Below are 27,115 nucleotides of genomic sequence, written 5' to 3' on the forward strand. Positions count from 1 at the left end.
GAATTAACATAAAGATAAATAACATAAAAGATATATGATTTTAGTTTTAACATTGAACTATTGAAATGTGAATTAAAAAATACTTTGAATTGTAAATTTTCTATTCTTTAACGTACTTTGAGAAGATAACTTATTGACTGATTGTCAAATATAAGGAACTATAATTATCATTTTTGTTTGAAGTATTAAAAAATACTTATACAGGTACAATCTAAAGAAAATACTCTTATTTATTTTATTGCATTCTACTGTATTTTACATTTAACATAAATGATTTTCCAAAACATAAATGGATAAAAATCAAATTCAGAATAATTAAAATTCTAAATATATAAATTATCAGTTGTTTTGGAAACTAATTTTTTCATACAACAACACAGTGTATTAATGTTGTTGAACTGAAATAATACTGGCCAGTTCTGATCATTGTAAACTGGAGACAAACTAAAAATTAAGTATTATCTTTCTGCCATATATTACCTGATGTTAGTATGACATTTACACTGTTCTAGAAGTTGTCTTCTAAAATATTTGTCGCTTCCATTACATTAATTTTTAATAGTGATCTATAAAACTTATTTGTCAGTTGTTAAGAGTCTTATTTCAGGATTAACCCCGACTTTGCAATCGTTTAATTTATAACAGAGCTATTGCACATACGTGTGTATGTATGCATTGTATTTCATTATTTTAATGAAAATATAGCTTGCAATATGATAGTGTGGGGCGAGGTATTTTTTATTTATAAAATACTACTAGTATAGCGGCGACAGTGTGATGTTACATCTCATTTTTTTACAGGTATGCCTGCAACTGCTCAGTCTTCAGATCAAAGACCGATCATTTTGAGATTGAAGAAAAACAGGTAAACTACAACCGCACCTACAGTTTTTCTAATTTACCATTACATATTTATTTAAAGTATAATAATTTTAAAGTTGTATTTAGGTTATCCAATTTAAAGAAGTTACTTATAAATTTTAAGTAGCACCGTTACAATGTCATACAAATTATAAAAATTGAAGTTTAATGTTAATAAATCAGTTGTCTACAATAATGAAGCATAAGTAATGCTGGTAAGATTTCAGCACGCCGGAAGACTGAGGTAGTTTAACTAGTGCAAAGTAGAGGATAAAAAAATTTCTACCCTAAAGTTACAACAATGATTGCATCTTCTTACAATTCCAGCAACATCCCTTTCATTTTGGCCATTCCTTACCATAAGGGTTGGTCATATCAAAAATTGCTTAAAAGATTTTATGTAACGTTTAGAGGAATAACGACAACTTTAAACAGATTCGATACTGTGCCTTTTAAGGGAGATGATTTTTTGGTCTTTGAAACCCCCATTTTTTTTCGAGAAAGCCCCGCCCATTTTCACCTTCGTCTGATTTAGCCCATGTTCACAAAAAGTGAAATACATAGATATAGATATGCTAAAGGCAAAAATATAAACATTTACCAACAGAATTCAATAATGCTTCTTACCTTATGATTATTGTTTTTTTTGTAATAGTGCTTTCAAGGATTTCCCTCATCATCAGTTATAAAATTTAAAAAAAATTGTTATGCAACTAGCTACACATATGGTACTGTACTCAATTTTTTTTAAATTTTATAATATTTAATATGACAACATATTTTTACACGTTTACAATTTTATTCTGAATTTAATGTGCGATTGTTTAAAAGAAAAAGTTTAACTGATGATGAGGGGAACCCTTGAAAGCACTATTATGAAAAAAACAGTAAGCATAAGGTAAGAAGCATTATTGAATTCTGTACTGTTGGTGGTAAACGTTTTTTATACTATTGTCTTTGGTGTAATTAGTACAGGAGAAAATATGGACAAATACAATAACAAAACAATTGGTTTTGCTAATATATATATATATATATATATATATATATACACATTTTTTGAACTTTGACCATTACAATAGGTAGCTTTCTTATGAAATATACCTAAAAATAAGTTTTTCAGATAATAAAACTTTTTCCAACTACTTGTCCCGTTTAAACAATATTAGACTATTTTTGAATAGTGTTGTATTCTACATGAATAGTAGACCTTGATCGTTTTGTATTGAACTTAACTGAACTCTTAAACAAAATTTAATTAATAAAGTGAAAATTGAATTTAAAAAAATTGTTTTTCAAACAAAAATTTGAAATTTTAATTCAAAAGATAAGAATCAATGTCACTCAACAATTTACTTATTTTTTCTGGATTATAGATTGATTATAAAGTGCCAAATAAAATCAAAATAAAGATAACAGTAAGTATGTTATTTTTTATTTTAGCTTATTGTACTTTGGAATATGTTACACATTTATTTAACAAGATAGGCGAGGTAAACTGTGAGGTGAAAAGATTTTTAATCTTTGCCAGGAATCAAATACAACTCTAGTTACTCTGTAACCTAATAACTACTACACTAATCTGGCTAGCTTTCTGCTTTGGTTCCATTACGGACAACAGTTTCAGTTGTAGAAAACAAAATAAGAAATAGTTACATTTTTCTAAATAGATTAATTATATTTGGTTTTACAGAACTTTCAATAGATGTTTTTGAATACTAATATTGAATTGGAGAAAACTGGCTTTTATTATTTCTATGACTATATCTATAAGGCAGAAAAAAAGTTGTAAATCTGGTGTGGCAAATGTAAGATTGGTTTCTGTAGAGCTTACTCTTCTTCTTCTTCAAGTGGCATCTCCTTTCAGGAGGTTTGCAATCATCATCACTATTTTGACCTTTGAGTAGGCAGCTAAGAACAGTTCAGTAGACGTTGTTGAACCATTACCTCAGTACTACCCCTATCGTTCAGAATGAAATCCCTATCATTACGAAGTTCAAAGAGGAAATACAGGAAAAACTACATGTAAATCTATCATCTACAACTGTCACATACTGAAAAAAATTGGTTTTTGTTATAAAAAAATTGAAGATTATCAATATTTGTAGATGGAAAAACATGATATTGCATTAAAAAAAATTGAATTAAAAACAGATTTCACAAATTAAAAGCGTCATGTGATGATTGACGTATATTTCACATAGATGAGAAGTATGTTAATAAAAATCTTTCAGCAAGATTCAAAGAAAAATGAGATATTAAAATTAAAATACTCACCAGAAAGGCAGTAAATAGATAGTATGTCATGCAGGTTCAGCTAAAACAGGGTTCATTACAGAAAGTAAATGTGTTTTCCGCAGTAAATTGAAAGCCGGTTCTTCAGATTATCACTCAGAAATGAACAGGGACAGTTTTAAAAATTGGTTTACAAATGACTTTTTGAATTGCTTACAAGAAGGAGCGTAATCATAATGGATAATGCAGCTTATCACCCTTTTATGGTAAATAAAGTTACTATTAACAGCTGGAGGAAAGCTGAAACCCAAGAGTGGCTTAAGAGAAAGTGGTTGCTTGAAACTGCTTTAACACGATTTTTTAAACTTCAGCGTTATAATAAATTGTACAATGTTTATCGATATGATTTTAATGCCTTTATGTAATCTGTTATTCTTTTTACAGAGATGAGTCTTTGATAGAAATATTGCAAATAGTTGTAAAAATAAAAGAAAATAATATTTACAAAAATTATAATTTATAATATTAACAAGGTATAAAGTAATGTGATAAAACTGTGTGAAAGACAATATTAAACCATACCTGCATGTCGCCGCTGGTCATTATAGCAACAAACAGGATACACGATCAACTTCTAGTTGCAACTGTATTTTTTGAATGATCTTTTCATACCTTTTCAACCTCAATTAAAAGCTTAATATTAAATACTTATTCAAATTGTTTCAACGATTACAATGATGTGTTTTTCCCCATAAAATATTCACTGAAACTAAAGATAGGCTGTCTCACAAAAAACACTCTGCATGCTTCAATAATACTAGTTTTGGGCTAAATCTTAATTATAATTATTGAGAAACAATTGTTTAATATACCTCCAAAAGTAGAAAAAAAATGCAAAAAATTTTTTGTTTTCCGCTTTACACACCCCTAATTTTAAAATGAATGACTGTAACTAAAATTGCCCAAATCCTGTTAGCAAAAAAACAATTGCTGTTTCCAATACCTTCATTTTTTGTAACTAAAATACAACAGTTTAAACACAAGTGCCATCTTTCATAGCGACCACTATAATATTGTTAAAGGTCATACACCAAAACTACTTAAAAAAATATGTAGTTTTTGAAGCAGTTCTCTACTAAAATTATTGTCGCAATTACTAAAAACAAGTTCCATATTCTTCAAACACAACATAGATCTACATATTATTAAGAATTACTTAAGAACAAAGTGTAAGCAAAACTCTTTTAGTCATAAAGATTTATTATTAAATTAAAATGTTACAGTTGAGGAAAAAATGTTACAAGATTTTTTAAAAATTTGCTAATGAAAATAACAACAGTAGATCTTATGAATCTTGTATGCTTTTTGAAAAGAGTATGCCAATAAGGGCGCTGACATTGTAAGACGTTTTCTAAAACTAAAAATTTGGAAGTGTCTATACTAAAAATGATTTTTCCTTAACTGAAATTACATTTAATTGTAATGATCGCTGCAGTTAGATATTATTTTAACTGAGAATGATGTTGAAGAGGCCATTTGACATAATGATAAGGCTTTGACAAGCCCAGAATATATTCATCCTCTTTTAGTGAAGAAATGCTCTGCCTTTTTTGTACAGCTTTTAACTAAGTTCTTCAATCATGATTTAAATACTCTTTTTTTCTAGCGTTTCAAAAATTTGTTACATATATCCTGTTGAGGTTTTTCACAATCAAGAACAACATGGTTTTTTTGGAAAGTAAATCTACACAAACAAACTTGTATGTATATATGGAAGATACTGTTGATGCACTAAATGATGGTAATTATATTGATGCAATTTATACTGATTTCCGTTGCGCATTTGATGTAGTTAATATCAAGTTACTTGTTAAAAAACTTGCTGTGTGTGAATTTAATAAATTGTTGTCTTTAATTCATTCATTTTGTACAAACATAATGACAGATTAAAGAGAAGTCTTAAGAAGTGGAAAGAGAAATGATCATTGGTAAGATAGACAGAGAATATAGGAAAGTTAAGGAGAATTTTGTGGTACATAAATTAAATTTTAATGTGTTAAATAAAGATGGTACACTGATTTATAGTACAGAAGAAACGGTCGATAAGGTAGGTAGAATATACTGAAGAGTTGTACGGAGGAAATTAATTTAGTGTTATATAGTAGTGAGATCTGAATTTAATAGTACATTAAAAGGTGTGAACAGCAGAAAGGCTCCTGGGATAGATGAGATACCTGCAGAAACTACAAACTGATGTTTAATATTTATGAAAAAGGGGAAATTCCATCAGACTTCAGAAAGAGTGTTATTGTCATGATACCACAGAAAGCAGGAGCAGACAAATGTGAAGAATACAAAACAATTAGCTTAACTACTCATATATAAAAAATCTTAATTAGAATTCTGTAGAGAAGAATTGAGAGGAAATTGGAAGAAATGTTAGAAGACCATTTGCTTTCAGGAAAGGTAAAGAGAAGAAGGAAGCAATTTCAGTGCTCAGATTAATAATAGAAGGAAGATTAAAGAAAAACAAACCAACATACATGGCATTTACAGACTTAGAAAAGGCATTTGACAACATAGACTGGAATAAAATGTTCAGGATTTAAAAAAATTTAGGGTTAAGAATAAAGATAGAAGAACAATTGCTAACATTTACAGCAACCAAACTGCAACAGTAATAATCCAACATAAGAAGGAAGCTGTAATTAAAAAGGGAATCCAATAAAAATGTTCCCTATCCCCATAACTTTTTAATCTTTACTTAGATCTAGCAGTTAATGATGTTAAAGAACAATTCAGATTTAGAAAAACAGTGCAAGGTGAAAATATAAAGATACTATAATTTGCTGATGAAATAGTATTTCTAGCAAAGCGTAAAAATAAGATTTAAAAGAAACAATGAATAACATAGATGAAGGTTTTACGCAAGAACTACTGTATGAAAATAAACAAGAAAAAAACAAAAGTAATGACATGCAATATAAATAATGTAGATGAACCACTGAATATAAAAATAGGAAGAGAAAATACTATGGAGGTAGAATTTTGTTGTTTAGGAAGTACAATTACTAAAGATGGACAAAGTAACAGCGATATAAAATGCTGAATAGAATAGGGGAAATGAACTTTCAGTCAGAAATATAATTTGCTTACATCAAAAATTAATTTAAATGTCAGGAAAAGATTTTTTAAAGCATATGATTGGAGTGTAGCTTTATATGGAAATTATACTTGGACGATCAGAGTACCTGACAATAAAAGATTAAAAAGCTTTAGTAGTGTAGTGGTTTAGGAGAATGTTAAAAATCAGATGGATGGATAAAGTGACAAATGAAGAGGTGTTGCGGCAGTTGATGAAGAAGCATTTGGAAAAATATAATTAAAAGAAGACAACAATCTTATAGGCCACACATTAAGGCATCCTGGAATAGTCGCTTGATATTAAAGGGACAGGTAGATGGGAAAAAATTGTGCAGGCAGGCAATGTTTGGAATAAGTAATACAAATTGCTAGGGATGTAGGATGTAGGGGGTATATTGAAATGAAACGACTGGCACTAAACAGGGAATGTTGGAGAGGTGTATCAAACCAGTCAAATGACTGAAGACAGAAAAAATACAATAAAATTGAACGGAAAACACTCAAGAAAGAAGATAAAATGTTCTATTGTCATATTATTAGTACAAATATAGAATAATGAAAACACTAGTGGACTATTTTTAAAAATAAAAAGTTGAGAGAGGATTTGGAAAATAGCAAAATTGATGTAGGAAAAATAAATCATTCATATTTCAGTTATAATAGTTTATTGGACATTGATCGTTTTCAAGCACCTCATTATTCTATTGTAAAATGAACTAATTAGCAACCGAATGTATTTCTGTGTACTATTCACATGTACCTATATGTAATCATATGAGAAAGACCTATTAACAGCAGCGACTTTTGCTGAAAAAAATTATGAATTACGCAAACTATTTTACAAAAAATATCAGAAATCTAATCCCCTTTTTTATTTATTATTTTCATGTATAAGTTGGACAGGTTACAAAATTCAAATATCTTATTGGTATTTTAATACAATACAAGAGCTGAAAGTTTTCTACTCACAACTCCTTTGCCTAGTGTACTAGTCACTGCATTGTACTAGACTGTTGTATTTGCATTTTATATACAAATGTGTCATGTTATTAGTAATCGGATGATGTCAACAGGTTAAATAGTACAATAAACCCTACTCATTCATCTTGCCTAAGTCAGCGAACAGTTTGGTCAACAAAGACGGGGCAAACCTTCAGCTAGCTAAGTGTAATTGGTGAAAATACTGAACACTAATCATTTACAGCAAATAATTAATCCATCATAATTCTTTTATGAAATAAATAGTAACCAAATGCATTTCTATGTACTACTCAGTTTTATCTGTCTATACATATGAGATATAAATTCTTCTGCTAAGAAGAATTTAAAAACTCCTAATAACAGATTATAGCTCCTAATATCTCACTGTTATTTAATTGATTGTTATAATACAGAAAAATATAGTAAACAGGATACGACTGTATTTCTGTACATAACTCATGTGTACCTCTGTATAAATAGAGAAAGCGGAAAGTAAAAACAATTTATTTAATGTGCTAACAACCAATTCAAAACCAACCTAAGATTTTAAACCCCAAAGATGCATATAAACACTCATTAGTATCACTCACACCATCTAGGTTGGACAAAGTGGATAACTTTAATTTAGTTTTAATCATCACAACTAGTCTGAAATAAATAATAAACTTCCATTCAATCACATTAAAATACAATTTATTTGTTTTTATGAAAAGGAATGATGTATGTTTAAAATAAAGAAGCATCCTGTTTTCTGTGATCACATAAAGATCACAATTTATATATTATAAACATATTTCTAAAACTGAAATTAATATAAACTGAGCTTTTTATTACAATACAATAGTCTATTTCACAAAGAAAATTATTTTCTAAGAAATTAGTACAGATGAAATATAAGAAAAAATATTTTTAATTAAGTCATATAAACTTGTGATAGTAAAATATACAAAAATTATTCAAACTGCAAAAAACGGAGAGAAAAGCTGCATTGTCTGCAACCAGTAACTAAACTAGAAAACACAAATCCCCGAATAAACAAGAAATAAAGAATATATAATCAGATATCTAAAACATAATAAAGTATTGTGCAAGGACTCAGTAACTGTGCAATTTTTAAAATTATGATAATTAATTATTATTATGCTTTTACGGCCAACATGGGACCACTTAAGTCAATTTTAGTTGGATCTTTTCTGAGAAAAGCGTGTTATTTTACTCTTCCGAGCTGCCCAGTATTTCTTAATCCGTTCAGATCTTGCTTTCTTTTCTTCATCCGTAAACAACCTCTTCGTTGTATTTTGTCGTTTGTCTGTCTTTTGTTTAAATCTAATGCTTTTGTCTTTTAGCTTTGTAATTTTTCCAGTTTTATTCTGTAGGTCAGTCAGGGAAATTCCCATTTCTTTCATATCTTCTCTAATTTCTTTGATCCATCCTACTTCTAGCTTTTGGAACCAGAGCTTTTCAGTGATATTTCTTGACAGTCTTGTTTCCGGTGTCCTTATGTGATGAACAAAGAAAGAGATTCTTTTTTTCCTCATAGTATCAGTAACAGGCTCTATTTCTCGATATACCACCTCATTTGCATTTGGCACAACCCACCATTGGCGCCTTCTTTTTGGTGTTTTTTATCGATACACGTTCTGACAATTCTCCTCTCTATTTTTAGAATTTTTTCAATTCGGTTTTTCTGAGTGATTTTGAAAAGGGTCTCGCTTCCGTAGGTGACTTCTGGCTGTACTACAGTTTTATAATTTGTTTTAGCAGAAAGGCATTTTTTGTTATATGTTGACAGAGTTAATTTTTGGGATTTAATCATTTTATTTGTCCTGTTTTGCCATGTCACTTTTTCATTTAAATTATAAGTTATTATTTCCCCTAGATATTTAAATTGTTTTACTATTTTAATTTTCTGATTGTTTACCGTAACGTGCTCTATTACCATTGGATCTATGGCCATTAGTTCAGTTTTTTCGAAAGAGATATGAAGCCCTATCTTTTGTGCTAGGTTTTGAAGGCTCATGATTTATGTTTTGGCTTCTTGAATATTATTTGCTAAAAGAGCGAGGTCATCTGCAAATCCTAGGCAATTTAGTGTGATGGAGTTTTTCTTAGTACCCATTTTTATATTTTTGGGATTTATTTCATACCATTTTCTCATGACAAGTTCGAGGGCGCAGTTAAAAAGGAGTGGTGAGAGGCCGTCTCCTTGCCTCAATCCAATTTTATGTAGAAGGGTTGAGAGAGTTCACCTCTGAATTTCACTCTGGACTGGGTATTGGTTAAAGTTAATTTTATCATGTTTACGAGTTTAGGGTGAAGGCCCAGGTTTCTCAGAATATTCAGCATGGATGGTCGGTGTATACAATCATAGGCCCTTTTAAAGTCGACGAAGGTGATTATTAGTTTTTTTTCCGTCTTTTATATAAGTCCATCATAAGTTTTAGGGATATTATTTGCTCCGGGCAACCTCTCCATGGCCTAAATCCCCCTTGGTATTCCCCAAGTTCCAGTTCAAGTTGGTCTTTGCATCGGTTGTATATAACTCTCGACAAGATTTTGTATGTGCAATCCAGGAGAGGTATGCCTCTGTAGTTTTCCGGATTAGTTTTATCCCCTTTTTTATGTAATGGATGAATGAGGGCTGTGGTCCAGTGTTCTGGAAGTTTTTCTTCGTTCCATATTTTCACAAGGCATAGATGTAGGGAAGTTTTGACTGAATAAACTGATGAGTGTTTCCAGAGTTCCGCGAAAAGCTGGTCTTCTCCGCTTGCTTTGTAGTTTTTTATTTCATTTAAGGCTGCGAGAACTTCTTGAATTGTTGGCGGGTTGATATTTACTGGTGAAGTTTTAACTGGAGTTTCAGTGTCAATCTCAAAAAGCTCTGGGGGAGTCGTCACAGTTGAGGAGTCCATTGAAGGTTTCTGCCAAAATTTCAGCATTTTCTTTATTGGTGTGGGCCATATTTCCTTTTTTCCTCTCAGCATAAGGGTGGGTGGTTCATATCTTTGAAGAGCCTGACCAAAAATCTTATAATAGTCTCAGGAGTTAGTTTTCTTGGAACTTTCTTCTATTTGCTGAATCAAGTTTTTTTGGGCTTGTCGTTTGGTTCCTCTTATAATTTTCTGAGTTATTTTCCTTTGTTTGGTGAATTCATGGTTAGATTCTTTAGTTTTCTGGGTTTGGTGGTTGATCCAAGCCCGGTGTCGGTCTTTGAATGCTTTGTCACATTCTTCATTCCACCATTGGTGTTTTTTTCTTGGGTTTATAGGGGCTAGTTCTTCAGCTATTTCTTTCAGTTGGGATGTCAGTTCTTTTAAATTATTAGTTAATTTGATTTTTTTTGTTGTTTCTTCAAAGATGGCATTGTTTATTAATTTATGTGGATCATAAGCTCTTTTGTTTTTAGGTTGGGATTTTTTCTTTTTATGCGGGGTGAATTTTATTTTATTAATGGTATCCAGTATCTGTTCCTCTCAAGACTTTTACATTATAAATCTCCTTGTGATAATTCCGGTCCATGCAAACATGATCGAGTTGCAATTCCCCTTTTTTCCCATCTGGGTGTTTCCAAGTCTTCAATTTGTTTGGTTTTCTCATAAAATAGATGGATTTTGAGATCATATTATGGTTTCTGCAAAATTCGACAAGTCTTTGGCAGTTTTAGTTTTCTTCTGGGCAGGCCATTTTCCGATAATATCACGATATCTTCGTTCTAATTACTTAATTAATGTATGATATCTTAGGGAAACTATATGACGACAGAAAAATCCCACAAGAATGGAAGTCTGCCCTAATTCCTTCTCTACACAAAAAAAGAGACAAAATGGAAGTTTACTAATTACAGAGGAATTTCTCTTCTTACAGTAAAATCTTACAAAAGTTGTTGAGAATAGAAGAGCACATCAATAAACAATTTGCAGAATACATCAGGGTGGTCTAGAAAGGGAAGATCTTGTGCGGAACAAATAGTATGTGTAAAATTAATAAGCTGTATAAATTATAACCTTCTTAACCGAACAAATAATTTACATTGCCTTTTCTAAAGGCAATTTATTTAATTTATTTTCAATTATCAGAAAAAGAATTTAAATTACCAATAAATAATTTAAGCATGATAAAATACGTTAATGAGACTGTTGATTCAGATCCCTTTTAACTGTGTTCTAGATAGACATCAAAGAATGGAAGAAAACAATGAAACTAAAGTGGTAGAAAAAAATTAGGTTACAAAAAGGACAACCTAGGAAGAGATTGTTTTGCCTTTATGGAAGATCAGGCAATAATTGCAGACAATTTTGAAGTAACAAAAATTCAAATAGAAACATTAAAGTAACTACAGAAAAAAGGATTATCTATTTCCTAAAAAAAATACAAATGTTTGACGAATATTAAAAATAAATCAAAATCATTAAAAATTAATTATCACAGATTTAAATGAATTAATTCATCAGTAAAAAAAAATCTTAAATAAAAATCGCTTAAAATATATAACAAAAAATTTATTAAAGAAATGTATCAGAATACTGCCGGTGGCAACAGAGGATTTTTTTTATTTTTAAGATTTTAAATTTTTTTGGGAGGTTTTAAACTTGTCGGGCAAAAAAAAAATTTTTTTACATTGTCTGAGTATATACTTTCAAAAATATGTCTGTAAATTTCTACATACAAATTCATAATATTTGAGAAGTTGCAACAACTAAAACTAGTAGAGATGCAAATAGAATTTCTGAGCGCGGTGGAGAGACCTGCCATGTCAAGTCTCTGCCCTCTTATTGTTAAGATTTGCAGCTTCCACCCTTACCAAAACCAAAATCTTTTTCTATTGTGAAAAAATAAAATTGTGAACAGAAGTTGAGAGAGTAATATGATTATTTAAATGATTAGACATACATTTCAAAATGTTAGTTTTGTTAATTTTCAAAGTTGTGAAATATTTTTAATTACGCTTGTTGCTGCAAAAGGAAAAAAAAAATTAAAAAGCTTTTATTTAACTAATATTAATATTAACATTAATAAAAAACAGGAAACAAATTAGAAAAAACCCTCTAAAAAGTAAAAAATAAGAATTAAATCAAATTGAGAATTTTAAACAAAAAAAATATAATATATTAACAAATACAAAAATGCACTGAAAAGTAAAAAAAAAATTATATAAATATCTAATAAATGACCAATAAATAAGTTAATAATAATAAAATTAAAAGTAACGAAAATATTTAGTTAAATAAAAGCGTGGCACAGTTTTTATAATTTATTTTAAAAAACACATTTATTTTTATGTCAACCTTCATTTTCATTTTCATTTTCAATAACGACGCGAGGAGACGGAAAGGTCTGCTGGAACTTCTCCAGTTGAGACTGACTAGCTACAAGTAACAATCAGGGAAAATGGACCCACTTGCTTTCTTTGTACGTGTTCTCTAGTTAAAGTTCATCTTTGAATTCTGCTTGTAATCTAACCCGAATTGAACGCATTCTTTCCGCTAAAAGTTTCATTTTAATTGATTATGAATGTTTATTTAATGAATTCATAATTACAATTATAACGATAATAATTAATAATTTTTCAGATTACCGTCAAAATGTAATAACTTTGTGCAAGATTTCTAAATTTAATTTTTATTTTTAATCTTATTAATCCTTAAAGGTCATCTCGGTGCAAATTTGAACCGTCAAAGAATTAAAACTTGAGTTATTTTTATTACAGATAAATAAAGTATATGCATATACTAAACAACCTCATTAAACAAAAAATATATTTTAAAATACAGCAAATGTCTATAAATACTTATTCGAAAACATTGTTATAAAAACTGCACCACGCTTTTATTTAACTAAATATTTTCATTACTTTTAATTTTAAAATTTAATAATTATTACATTTATTTATTAGATATTTATATAATTTATTTTTTACTTTTCAGTGCATTTTTATATTTGTTAATATATTATATTTTTTTGTTTAAAATTTTCAATTTGATTTAATTCTTATTTAGAGGGTTTTTCTAATTTGTTTCCTTTTTTTTATTAATTTTAATATTAATATTAGTTAAATAAAAGCTTTTTTAAAAAATATTTTTTTATATGTAATTAAATATATTTCTGTAATTTTTTTTTGGTTTTTTGTATTTTTTACTTTTTAGTCTTAATGAACAATAAACGTTTTACATCCAAAAAAATATTCTTAATAATATTTATATCTGAATATTATTGATTGTTAAAACTAAAAAAAAAGGAAAAATATTTATTTTTACACATAGAAGTTACATACGTGTACCAAATTTCAATCATTTTCATACGATAGTTCATGAGAAATGAAAATTTTCAACTAAATGCATGAATATAGCATAGGGGTAGAGCATGGGAGCATGGGGGTGGGTCATATCAAATTCCGACACTGTAGTGCTGTATTGTCATCAAAGTTACACACTTGTACCAAATTTCATTGATTTTCATACGACAGATCAAAAGACACAGCAGTTGCAAGATTTGATTATAACTAAAGCAAGTTAAATAAAAGCATATAAAAAGAGGAAAATAATTTACAACCAGCAGATAACAATAGACATTTTTAAAGAAATTGATACTTGAAAGTAGCACTAATTTTTTTACACGTATGTTGATAAGAAATTAAAAGCTATTAAAGATTTTGAGGTCAATACTGATAACAGGCACAGCTTGTTTGGTTTTAATATTTGAAAACATTACTAACATGTAAGACACACGATGTGAAGTTAAACTTAATATAAAATCAGCATTATTCAAGATCAGCATTATTTGAGAAAAAAAATGTTCAAGAAAGACACATGTAACTTGTGATTTATACAAGTCTCACTTGAGAACTTTATACAACTTTTTTACACCAAATTTTCTGATTGCCATGGTTCTGAGTTTAAAATGTTCATAAACATACTCATCATATATTATAAAAAACAGTAATATACAAATCTGCGTTTGAGGCATACAAGATAAAAATTCCCCACCTTAAGTTGAAACATACAAAAATGAGAAAAATGTAATGCTACATTAGAAAAATTTTTTCATACTAGTTTTAAATTATACACATATGAAAGAATGCTATTAATTATTTCCTTAATTTTCTTAAAAGGTCAAAACAAACCTCTAATAAGGATATTGTAAGATGTCTTTCCAAAATATAAATTCGATTAAAAGATTTTTGATAAATGTTACAAATATTAATTTTTTTTCTTTATGTGGAAATTAATATGTTTTTAAAATCACAACTGCAATTAAAAGACTTTTGGCAAAATTTACATACATAATTTTTCCTTTTGGGATGTAAATTAATATGCAACTTTAAATTAGGAAAACGATTTAACATCTTCTAACAGAAGTTATAAATTAATTTTTCTCTTTTGTATGAATATTTAAATGTGATTTTAAATTAGAACTTTGATAAAAAGACTTCTGACAAAAGTTACAAATATACTTTTTTTCCTTAGTATGAATATTAACATGTGCCTTTAAAAGGTATTTACGATTAAATGACTTTTGACAAAAGTTACAAATATAATTTTTCTCTTTAGTATGAATATTTAAATGTGATTTTAAATTAGAACTTTGATAAAAACACTTCTGACAAAAGTTACAAACATCATTTTTCTGCTTAGTATGAATATTTAAATGCGATTTTAAGTTACAACTTTGATAAAAAGACTTCTGACAAAAGTTACAAATATAATTTTTCTCTTTTGTATGAATATTAATATGTTTGTTTAAAGTGCTTTTGTTATTAAATGACTTTTGACAAAAGTTACAAATATACTTTTTTTCCTTAGTATGAATATTAACATGTGTCTTTAAAAGGTATTTACGATTAAATGACTTTTGACAAAAGTTACAAATATAATTTTTCTCTTTAGTATGAATATTTAAATGTGATTTTAAATTAGAACTTTGATAAAAACACTTCTGACAAAAGTTACAAATATAATTTTTCTGCTTAGTATGAATATTTAAATGTGATTTTAAATTAGAACTTTGATAAAAACACTTCTGACAAAAGTTACAAATATAATTTTTCTCCTTAGGATGAATATTTAAATGTGATTTTAAAGTAGAACTATCATAAAAGGACTTCTGACAAAAATTACAAATACATTTTTTCTCTTTTGTATGAATATTAATATGCTTATTTAAACAGCTTTTGTCATTAAATGACTTTTGACAAAAGTTACAGATATAATTTTTTTCTTTTGTATGAATATTAAGATGTCTCAGTAAATGAGATTTACTATTAAATGACTTTTGACAGAAGGTACAAACATAATTTTCCTCTGTTGTATTAATATTATTAAGATGTCTCTTTAAAACATTTTCAAAATTAAATGACTTTTGACAAAAGTTACTATTATTTTTTTTCTGTTTAGTATGAATGTTAATGTGTCTCTTTAAATAACAGTTATATCTGAATCTTTCATTGCAATATTCACAAACCAATTCTTTTCCTTTTTGCTCGAACAACTTGTTTTCACTACTTATATTCTCTATTGTTACATCACCGTATGCACAATTACATTCACTGAAGTTTTCATTTATAATTCCATCATCTATCGAATTATTTATGCTCTTACAAGTAATAAAATTCTTGGTACTTCCCTTGATGGTTCTTTTATCCATAGGCACCTGCAAATAAGTTATTTTTTGTTTTAATTATGAATTAATAAAAAATTATTTCGATTACAATAACATTAATAAGTGTTTACTTTAAGTCACTAAATATGTATAAAAAATTGAATATTTTAAACATATATTCATAATCATCATGGTTTTAAATATTAATTAATCAGAGTTAATTTTAGTATAATAAGGAACTCTATCTTATAGTATCTATCTATAGTATGTTTATACTCTTGACTGAAACTTCATTATAAAATGCATGTTTTAGGAAAACCAACAAAACTAACTATTTAGAAAATATATAACAGGTCAATATATTTATTACTTCTATATTCATATTGATCAGATCTACAAACCCATATATTTTATATACACGATGTCTGGGGAAAAAGGTATCTAAAACTAATGGCCTATATTTAGGAAACCAGTCCTTGAAATCTCTTACAACATAAGTTCAAACGAAAGGATATATCCCCCAAGATTTGTTCGGTATACTCTCAGATTCAGCAGAATACACAAGTGCAGACAAGCCGACTCCAATGCAACTGTCAAAATACATGCTTTGGTGCACGTTTTACAACTTCAGTGCACGCTTTGGTTAGTAGTTTAAATTAGTTATGCATGTTCAATGGCTTGTACAAACTGAATTAAATATCAATTCTCCTACATCCAAGACATCATATTCCAAACATATGACTTCAAGAGAGACTGGAAGCTTGGTTTCACAAACTGGAAATCAAAGGTTTTTTAGTTACAAGAGACTGTGAATCAAGTAAGCGATGCATTCATTGCCAGTCTAGGTAAATCTATTAGGTGGTCTAGTTATGGACTGAAAATTCCTCTTTCTACTGTTCATGATATTGGTAATAAGCGCTCCATTTGCAAGTGTACAAGTTACAAATAACCAAATGTTCGCTGGCAATATCAGTTTGTAGCAGAGGTAATCTTCATATTGAAAACAATCATAATTATAATGATATTTTATTAAAAGATGAGGAAACTATTCATACATTTGGGATAGTTAAAGACACAATTGTCAAATTTGGTATAGTGAAAACACCACACAGGAATAAAAAATGAATGAGACATACCAAAAGTCAGTATCTGTTATGATGAGAAAAGATGGCATCATTGGGCAGTTTTTTCATAAGTCCACTGTTACAGGGCACACATACCATTACATGCTTACGAACTTTGCTGTTCTTCAGATTCCTGCAGGATTCAGTTTCCAACAAGATGGTGCTACATACCACTTTTATCGACATGTTCCTAAATAACACTTCCCCGCATGTTAAATGAGACAAGGAGGTCCTAGTGCATGGCCACTACATCTCTTAGATATCACTCCTCTGGACTTTTTTGCTTGCGGGTTTATTAAAAGTTATAACAAAGAAAGTTTGTGATTTGAACGAATTAAAACAAAAAATTGTTAAAGGCTTAAACACATGACAAAAAATAGATTATTGTCTAGGTGTCTGACAAGCTAAAAGCGGTGCAAACATTACAGGTGATAAACCTACAATAACATGCTGAGTTTTTAAAAAAAAAGTTGTAAAAATTATTACCTGGTATTAAGAAAATCATTAATAAAATGTATTTTAAAAGTATTAATAAAATTTTATTTCACAACTATGTTTCATCTGTATCACGTCCATCCTGACCTTGTAGGAATAGACACCTGCCATGTGATGATTCTGGTCAAAATGTCACCCTCTCCATATTATCCCTACAAAAAAACCTATCAATAAGTCTTAAACAAGACTGACCGATTGAGCTGACAATAAAATGAACTACATCTAATAGAAAAGGTTGAGTTCAACACATAACAGCATGAATAAAATAAAACAAAAACATAAAACAGAACGTAGTAAAACATAAATAGAGAACAAGACCAAGAACATAAAACATAAACACTAATACCATAACAAGAACATAACAAAACAACAAATGGAAAACCCAAGGGGGAACCTACTCTACACACCTTCAGCAATCCTTTCTTTTACAAGAGATCCCATATGTTCTTCAATGATGGTTCACTTGGCCTGGTTTTTCCAATTTTCATGGAAGTCCAACGTCGACCTGATAACATCAAGCCGACAAATCACTTCTGTATGCTTCATATCATACTGAAACATTCATAGAAAACATAAACATAATTCTCCAGCGCACCGCATTGCAGATATAACACAGAATCAACCAGGCCAAAGCGAGCCAATCTGCCCCTAAACGCGCCATACCCTGGAAGAAATTGCATCACAAATTTTTTGATCATACCAAGAGGAGTAGATGGGCAGATCATGCCCATCTACTGTTTCACCCCATCTTGCCTGTCATAAAGGATATTTATGCTCAACAGTCTGAACATTTTCTAAAGTAACTCTCCTGACTTCTTAGCAAAATATCACCAACCAAGTTACCCCCCAGACACAAGTAGATCAATCGAATTCACTCCAACACTAGCTTCCTTGTGATCGCATTTAAATAATAATTTAACTGATCCTTTCTTCCAACAATCTGGAAAATACCCGGCAAACAACTATCTGCTAAAAACCCGTGTGACAGTTCTGACACAAACTGAGCAAAGAAGGAGCTCCACTGTTATACCATCAAAGGCAGGAGCCGCACCCTTTCCAAAACTACAAATAACCTGACGCACTTCAGCATTGGTAATTTCCAAACATAAAGCATCCCGTATACATGAGCGACCTCACGACACACCAGTAAATACACGCAGACTCACTATTTGCATTATCATCAGGCAGTAAATCATCAAGTAGTTTTTGTAATATTTTAGTTTTATCTGATATAATTCCATGCCAAGTTGAGAGAGCGGACAGAAGAACATCCTTTCTACGTTTGTCTCAAAACACTGTATACTACTCCTCATGGGTCTTTATTACCCTGGTGTTGCACAAAAGAACGCCACAAATCTCTTTTGGCACTACATACCTTGTGAAAGTAATAAATAATTCCTGCGCTCTCTATAATTAGCAACAAGTATGGCCCACCGTCCAGGATCACATTCTCATTGAGATGCCTTTCGTAAACAACAGACAGACTGTTTCAAATTAGTATATTCCCTATTCCACCACAACACTTGCCTCTATCGACTGGAACTACAGGGTATAGAGCACTAAGCAGGGTCAATAAAGGACGCCTACAATTTTTCTGCCAGGTTCTTTAATTCCAAATCATTGACTCCAAATCACTCCTGTTCAAAACTTAAGAGTCTAACCGAGAGAGAATCCACAAATTTCTTCGCCTCTTTCTCTTACGATCCACTCTCATGTCAGACTTACCAACCTTTGAAGAATCAGTAATCACTTGGAAAGTCGTTCCCAACATCTGCAACGACCACAAGACCATTCTTTGTTTCTATTATTGGTTGAATCTTCAAGTTTGACCTCTTACTGCGAAGGACTACCTGACTCATCCTTCATGTCTTTACTTTTCTTTTCTTTTTTCCTGTTTAGCCTCCGGTAACTACCGTTTAGATAATTCTTCAGAGGATGATATGCATGAGTGTGAATGAAGTGGAGTCTTGTACATTCTCAGTTCGACCATACCTGAGATGTGTGGTTAATTGAAACCCAACCCCCAAAGAACACCCGGTATCCACAATCTAGTATTCAAATCCATGTAAAAATAACTGGCTTTACTAGGACTTGAACGCTGTAACTCTCGACTTCCAAATCAGCTAATTTGGGAAGAAACGTTAACCGCTAGACCAACCCGGTGGGTTTTTATGTCTTTACTAGTTTTACTAGATGTCACTTCTTTCATATTGACAAACACCACTTCTGGCTCTCATCAGGACAGATTAGCTTTGTGTTTCCTTTACCACCACCTCTCTTGCTCCAACACGATTAGCAGCCAACGTCTCTTATCCCTGAGCGAGATCTGCCACAACTGACTTAAAATCCCTCACCTTAGGAAGAATCCTATCCTGCACACTTTTGGAGGCATTCCTTTGAGTTTCCAACAACTTAAAAATTAAATCTTAATTCTCCTCAAAGGCTCGCAGTAAGGGAGCAAGGTACCTGCCTTTCTAACGGTTTTCCCTGATTCTTGAACCAAAACCTTAACTTTTCCAGCCCAGGTTGATGGCTCAACTTGCGACTTATCCTCCCTAGAAGAGTAGGAAGAGCCATCAAGCTGCAATACCTCACCACGTTGAACCCAGTTGGGCTCACCCTGTTTCTTAATGTCAGCTGTCAGACATACCCCCGATCAACAATCCACTATATAGTGAACTAAATGGGTAAATCCACAAGTACAAGAAATTCACACCACTTAACCCATGTTGGATTGACTACATGCAAATTCAGGTAAGAAAATTTTCGCATAAAATCTCAGATTGAAGTCTAATAGAGATACAAACAGTCATTACACCCACTTTTCTAAACAAAGTGGGTGCACAATAATAAACACACAATACAAATAAAAACTATCAACACAAACCGTTGCCAATATGACAGCTGTTCAAATTAAACAAATGTATGAAATTTCAACAAATTCAAAATTAACAGACCACAAATTATTAAACATAACAAAAACCAATAACAATAAATAAAAACTGAGTAATAGACAGTCCCTGTACCAATAGAGTAGTTCAAAGAAAATAAATCCACCCACTCATACAGATAGCCTAGATAACCTACAGAGGCTACTTATGTAACAAAAAATTTGAATTAAAATACCCAAAGATAGAAAGCAAAAACAAATATCAAACCCTTACAAACAACCTAGTATAATAACTTCTGAATATTTTCAGAAACATAGCAAAGCAAATAGTAACAAATAAGCGGAATCCACACAAACCAGACTGTTTCCGCTGGCATTGCGTGTTTATCTCTCTGTGTCGGGTCCTTTTTAAATTGCTTACCTGGTAAAATATTCTAATTTTTCAACCAGAACAACTAACAACAAATCACCCACAGCTTATTGAAATATGAATTGTATCAACAGATTATAATACATACATTTTAATTATCACCAAATTTTCAAACAAAAATTTTACTCTCACACACTGATAATTTATCATTTACACATAGCATAAGTCAGTATTATTAAATAGAACTAATAGAAATAAAAACAATTTTTTTTTATAACAGAACACATACAAGTAATAAAATATACATACACACAAATTACATACATATAATTTACGAAATAAGCAAGAAAGAAATCATGTTTAATTAATACTTACATGACCTGGATAAAACCCCATCTCTTCTTCTTTTTTAATCGGGCGTAAATCATTTATTTGTTCATTGGTTCTCATATTAAGATTAGGTTGCGATGCAACATCATCATTCAATAAGATCTCAGATTCCTTTAAAAAAAAGGATAATGAAAAAACCTTGCAAAATATGAAAACGAACTAATATTAAATCATTTTTTTTAATCTACCTGCAACTTAATAATACCATTATATACATCATAAAATTCAATTTAAAATAGATATTTTTGGTAACAAATACCATTAAAAATCTAAGTCTAATTGCTAAAAATGATACAAAAATCAAGAATTAAGACAGAAATAGACCAAAAAAAAGAAAGAAGTTGTTTTAATTAATTTTTATATAAATTTTCTATCGATGAAATATAACACTAGTTGTTAAAAATGTATACAGGTTTTATTTTCTTAATGTGTAGGTTGCAATTTGTTTAACTACAGAACATAAAATCAACACCACCAAGGCCAAATGAAACGCGGATGATATATATGTAATGAAAAGATAAACAGTGGGACCCCAAATTTCCAGACGTCAAACTAACTGGACTTTTTAAATTCAGACTCGGCAATTTAAAAAAAAAACAAATACATTATTTGAAAATTTTAACACTATTCAAATAGATCTTTGCTTCAATGGGAAGTTTTTTTATCAATCTTTATTTTACTGGGTTTTTTAACGGACTTTTCTTCAATTCATTTGCATTTATTGTTGGGTAAAGTTAACAAAAATAAAAGAACACACAGCTCGTATTTGCCAAAAGAAATTGGACTTTAATTAGAAAGAAAACAACTGAACTTATGTTAAATCATAACCTTAAAAAATTAAAAGAAATTATGAAGTAACCATAACTTAATTCTATATAAGAAATGTCAGCTGAATCAACATATGAATAATGATATTAAATGAGAAAATAGATGAATATACATTTTTCAAATACACATTTTGAAAATCAACAATTTAACAAAGCCTGAAAACAAGAGAACATAAAACACCCTATTTACAATTATATACTTAGAATAACATAACATCAATAAACATAGTATGACTGGAAAACTATTTGCATTACTGACATATGCTGTAATATTGAAAAATTAGCAATGAACAAATGTCATTACCTTAGAAAAATAAACTACAGTACATCTTATTATTGGCACTGGCCTTTTCTGAATTATGAACATCATCAAACTTAACATTAAATAATTAAAGCATGTGATTCTAGTTTAGTATAGAAAAAAGGCCACGATTATATTTCAGTATAAAAAAAGAGTTAATTACAATAATCAAATTGAAAAAAGTGAACATATAAATAGAGTTTATTTTAGTAAACAAGCTTTCTTGAAAATATAAAATTACAAAGAAGTCCAAAAACGTAACTTCACATCAGGAGTTATTTTCTTTAGATTAATTTAAGAGAAGTAATATGAATTCAGTTCATGAATAGATAATAATTAATCTCTGCGATTAACAAATTACATTAAACTGAATGATAGAGTCAAGTACAAATATAAACAAATTGTAATAAGTAAGCACATAAAATATGTTTGCACATGACATAATAACATAACCTTATATAAGCCACCTGGACTGCCTGTACTGAGTGCACTTAAGTGAATAAATGGTTTTTTAAACCCAACTTGAAAAATATAATGTACGATTTACTGAATGTTTCACAAATTTTACTAATAGCGTAACTGTTTACTATAATAAATAATGAAGGATTTGAACATCCCTTAATAACACACGAATATCGGTAAAAAATGAACTCGTGAAATTAAAGTGCACATATACATACAGTTATCCTTGGCGTAGTCTGTGATGGCGAATAAAAAATAACAGAGGTAACAATTTGTGATTAGAAGTTGAATAATTAAGTAGCACCTCAGATATGTAGCAACGAGTTTGAAGAATCTGCATCGATGAAAAAGTAATCAGCAGCTGGAGAAGATTCGGCAGTTTGTAGCGATTGAAACACTTTCCGGAGAGACGTAATATACAGAATTTGAACTTAACAAAGAAACGAGGCAAAACAAAACATAGAGATCGGTGAAGTCACGAAACACTGACGAGTTGAACTACAGAATATTTCGACGGAGAAATACCACAACGTTTATGAGAGTACAAAGACGACGAACGTATTTAAAAACATGAAGTATGAGAGAGAAAGGTCACAGTCGACCGCACATGGTGAAAGTCTGATCTACTCTGCCGAAAAAATGGCGTAAGTGAAAAGAGGGGGAAACCAAACCTAGGCAGACCTAAGAGAGTGTGTGTTGGCAACAAGAGTAGTGTCTAAGTGTTAGTATGAGAACGATTAGAGAAAACGTGTGGAATTCGGGAATGAAGACATAACAAAAATAATTTACAAGCAAGCAGACCACTAAAGAATTACGTAAGGCTGATAAAATAAATTTCTGAATACGCACAAGTTGAAAAAATGACATCAGGGCAGACAAAAAGAAATAGACTTCTAGGAACTATGACAATACTGAAATTGGCTGAGAATAAAAAACACTTAAGAATAACATATATATATATATTAAGACTAAACAGCAATAAATAATGCGTGATAGAAATAAGCTGACACCAATATGATGATGCAACAGTAAGTCAAACTGGAGCCTAGAGAAATTGATGTCGAAAACAAACCCAAACAACCTATTTTAAAAATACACGTATGATAAGCCTTACAAAAATGCAAAATAAATTTACCAAGCCTGTAAACTACAAGACTCGACCATAACCTTGAATATATTGGAATAAAACAACTTTACAGCACATGCTTCAACTTGCCACTGTCAAAGCATAAATTTTCATGGAGTTTTGCATCTACAATCCGAGACATGGGTACATGCGCATTATCATAATAAAAACAGTCGTAATGTTTTGGCCAATGTGGTAAAGCATCAGAACTGTAATGCTCCCAGTACGTGTAAGTTAAACTTTTAAATTCAAGAATTACTAAAGAAAGAATCAAAACATGATAGAAAATGCAATGAAGTCAAATTAAAGAATCGACATTAAGTGCATACATAAACTTTCATTCCTATAATACTCCGATGAATACACTCTGAGATGGCTAGTATAAACTTCATACGTTACTTTCAATATAAAATAAATGCACAATAAAACTTACCACTTCATTTTTAATTGCATGATCTTCAGATTTAATTAACTTGATCCCTTCAAACGCAAGAGGATCAGTTACTTCATTATAATTATCACAACCATTACCAAGTGGCTCCTCTTTCACTTGGAAAGAATCACTATCCTAAAACATAAAATCAACATTTTAATGTTAAGTTTAATGATGTGATGACACTTCCTATATGACATAAACAAAAAACATAAATCAAATTATACTTACACAATCAGATGTAATATCATCATCGGGTGATGTGGTAAAAACAAGCATAATGTTTCCTCTGCGCTATCATCTTCAATTTCTAGTTTGATACTGTTAGAGGACAGAGCTTCAAATGTGTAGATATTCTTTAAAGGTACATCCATTACCTTCAAAAATAAAAACATTAAAATTAAAATTTAAGTATTTATAATGAAAACAATAAAATCGCTGCAAACTATAAAACATTACATTCATTGAAATTTTTAAACCAATCTATTTATATTTATGTACTGTTTCAATATTTATGAAATACAATTTTGAAACAGCCTGGGAAAATTTTAAACCCGACTAAAAATAATCTGGCTTTTTTATTTCTTATTTCATTAAACACTAAATTTACAAGTATTAAAATTTCAAAATGCCTCAAGCAATTTTTTTTGCCAAATAAAAATTCAAGGGTTTGCTAGGCTCCCACTATGCTTCAGCCAGGTCTTTGATTTTGTATTCACACATTAAAAAAGTAGTATTACACAAATTTTCACAGAGCATCAAATACCTAACCTAAAATGTTTAACAGCTCTCCTACTAATAATAGATATGCTTAGAATTAGTTAAATACAATATCTAAATGATAAATGGTTTGGACAGCAATGATCTGTAGAAGGTAAAAATCCAAGCCGAGGATATCAATATTTTAGTCAATTAACAATCAGTTTTGTGAGTTATGGTGACCTGTTAAGATAATAATCCATTCTGTGTAGAGAGGTTAGGGTTTAAGGTGAAGGTTAGAGTTCTGTGGAGAGAGGTTACATACAGTTTTGTAGTTAAAACTATAAACTACCTTAATAGTTATTCAGTCAAAGACTCAGTCAGCTGAAGATGACTGATGCGGCTCTTTGTAAGCTGATTATCCATCGTACACAAGACCAACAGTGTCGAACGAGTAGTATAGTCTCTCTCTGTAATAAGTATATTTCCATTATAACATAAATTCAGCCACTTTTCCTACAAGACAGAGTTAAGTATTACCAAACTTTGGTAATTTATCCCTAAATTCTCTCCACAAAAATCTAACCTTAACCCTAACCTTTCTCCACAGAATGGATTAATATCTGAGACCATGTCTCAATAACTCACAAAACTGATAGTTAATTGACTATAGTACCGATAATGTGGCGTGGACTTTGACCTTGGATGGGTCACCCGCTGTCCAAATCTGTTTTCAAAATTTACATCTTGTGTTTTGCTGATCCTAAGCACATATTAAAGTATAAAACAAATTAATGTTGATCAAGTAACTGCTCAGGATTACCAAATAAAAAGAGATATGGTAATGGTTTTTAGATAAAAAATTAATAAAAATAATTCTGAAATAATACTCATGAAACTTTATCAGGACTGCAATCAATAAATACAAAAACAGAAATTGATAAATAATTATATACACTTTTAAAAACCTTACAGTCCACTCATAAGATATTTATTCTTCAACTCTGGCTGAATATAATTTCAAATTAGCAGCAACTTTATTCAAAAAGTAGTGGAAAAATAAAATCATTAAAAAAAGGGTTTTGTTTACGTATGTATTTATCTGTAAATAGATATAAGTTACAAGCAAGTTTTTTCAGTTTTTTGGTTCAATTCTTTGTTACTGAAATACAAATCTGGGTAAATGTGTAAATAACTAAAAAGAAACATACAATACAATAAGCACAAGCTTGTTTCCATACAGTCGCTAATTAAAATATTAATGGTAAATAATTTAACGTGTAATAATGTTTCATCATGCTGTTCCAACCTAAATATTAATTTTTAAAATAACATTGACAAAACCTTTTCTCCTAAACTCTTACTATAATTTTCTGTGTATATTTTTGATGACGTTCACAACGTTGAAGAAACGTATTATTACTATATAATCTAGAAATGATTAAACAATTGTCTGTGAAAACAAAACTATTGTTACTTATTACGTACTTAAAAGGATAAAACAATAAACATTTAAAAATACGTTAAAGAATAAATTATTAAAAAAGCAAAAACTATAAATAAGAAACTACACAAAAAGGACAAACTTCATTACTTTTTCTTTGAAACTGCATTTTAAAAGAATAGAAAAAATAGAAACTACAGTTGCCAAAAAATACATATTTTACATTAGTAGTCATTAAATATTAATATTAGCGTAATTAACTTACATCGAATAAACAAGTAACGAATATAAACTATCGACAATCAACTTACAATAACTTGCTATAGTTTTAATTCAACTAACCTAACTCGCAAACAGATGATTACGGCGAACCAGTCGGACCGACGATGCCAACATGAATTTTAGTAGTAATGACATACATATGTACACCGTAAATATTTTAATCGTTCTTGGGCAGTCATGTAATATGTATAGATTTATTCAGCTGTAGCAAACTAATATTTATATTTACTTAGAATATTACTAAGTGTCAATAAATAAATATATATATTTATATATATATATATATTTTTTTTGTAGCCTACACAACTCCGGTAATGTAAGGATTCCAATATAGGGTCATCCATCTAAATCAGTTCAGCCATTGAGCCGCTACAGTGGAAAAAATATATACACTCACACACCCTAAATACATTACAATCCATTTTGAGCAGTCGTGTAAAAACTAAATTAGCATAT

The 27,115-nt window shown here is 29.9% G+C and overlaps 1 protein-coding gene across 1 annotated transcript in view; it reads right to left on the bottom strand.

Annotated features, from left to right (window-relative positions):
• The window catches only part of LOC142326964 (uncharacterized), a 54,640-nt gene that overhangs the window by 19,567 nt on the left and 7,958 nt on the right, over positions 1-27,115 (bottom strand). Inside the window, exons 2-5 of the mRNA XM_075369697.1 lie at positions 24,466-24,611; positions 24,235-24,369; positions 21,071-21,196; positions 15,327-15,867 (exon numbers count right to left, since the gene is read on the bottom strand). Of these exons, the coding sequence (XP_075225812.1) occupies positions 15,327-15,867; positions 21,071-21,196; positions 24,235-24,369; positions 24,466-24,513 (850 nt within the window). The 5' untranslated portion in view covers positions 24,514-24,611. The remainder of the gene's footprint in view (positions 1-15,326; positions 15,868-21,070; positions 21,197-24,234; positions 24,370-24,465; positions 24,612-27,115) is intronic.

The sequence above is a fragment of the Lycorma delicatula genome, chromosome 6 (assembly GCF_047948215.1).
Source record: "Lycorma delicatula isolate Av1 chromosome 6, ASM4794821v1, whole genome shotgun sequence".
Lineage (NCBI taxonomy): Eukaryota > Metazoa > Arthropoda > Insecta > Hemiptera > Fulgoridae > Lycorma > Lycorma delicatula.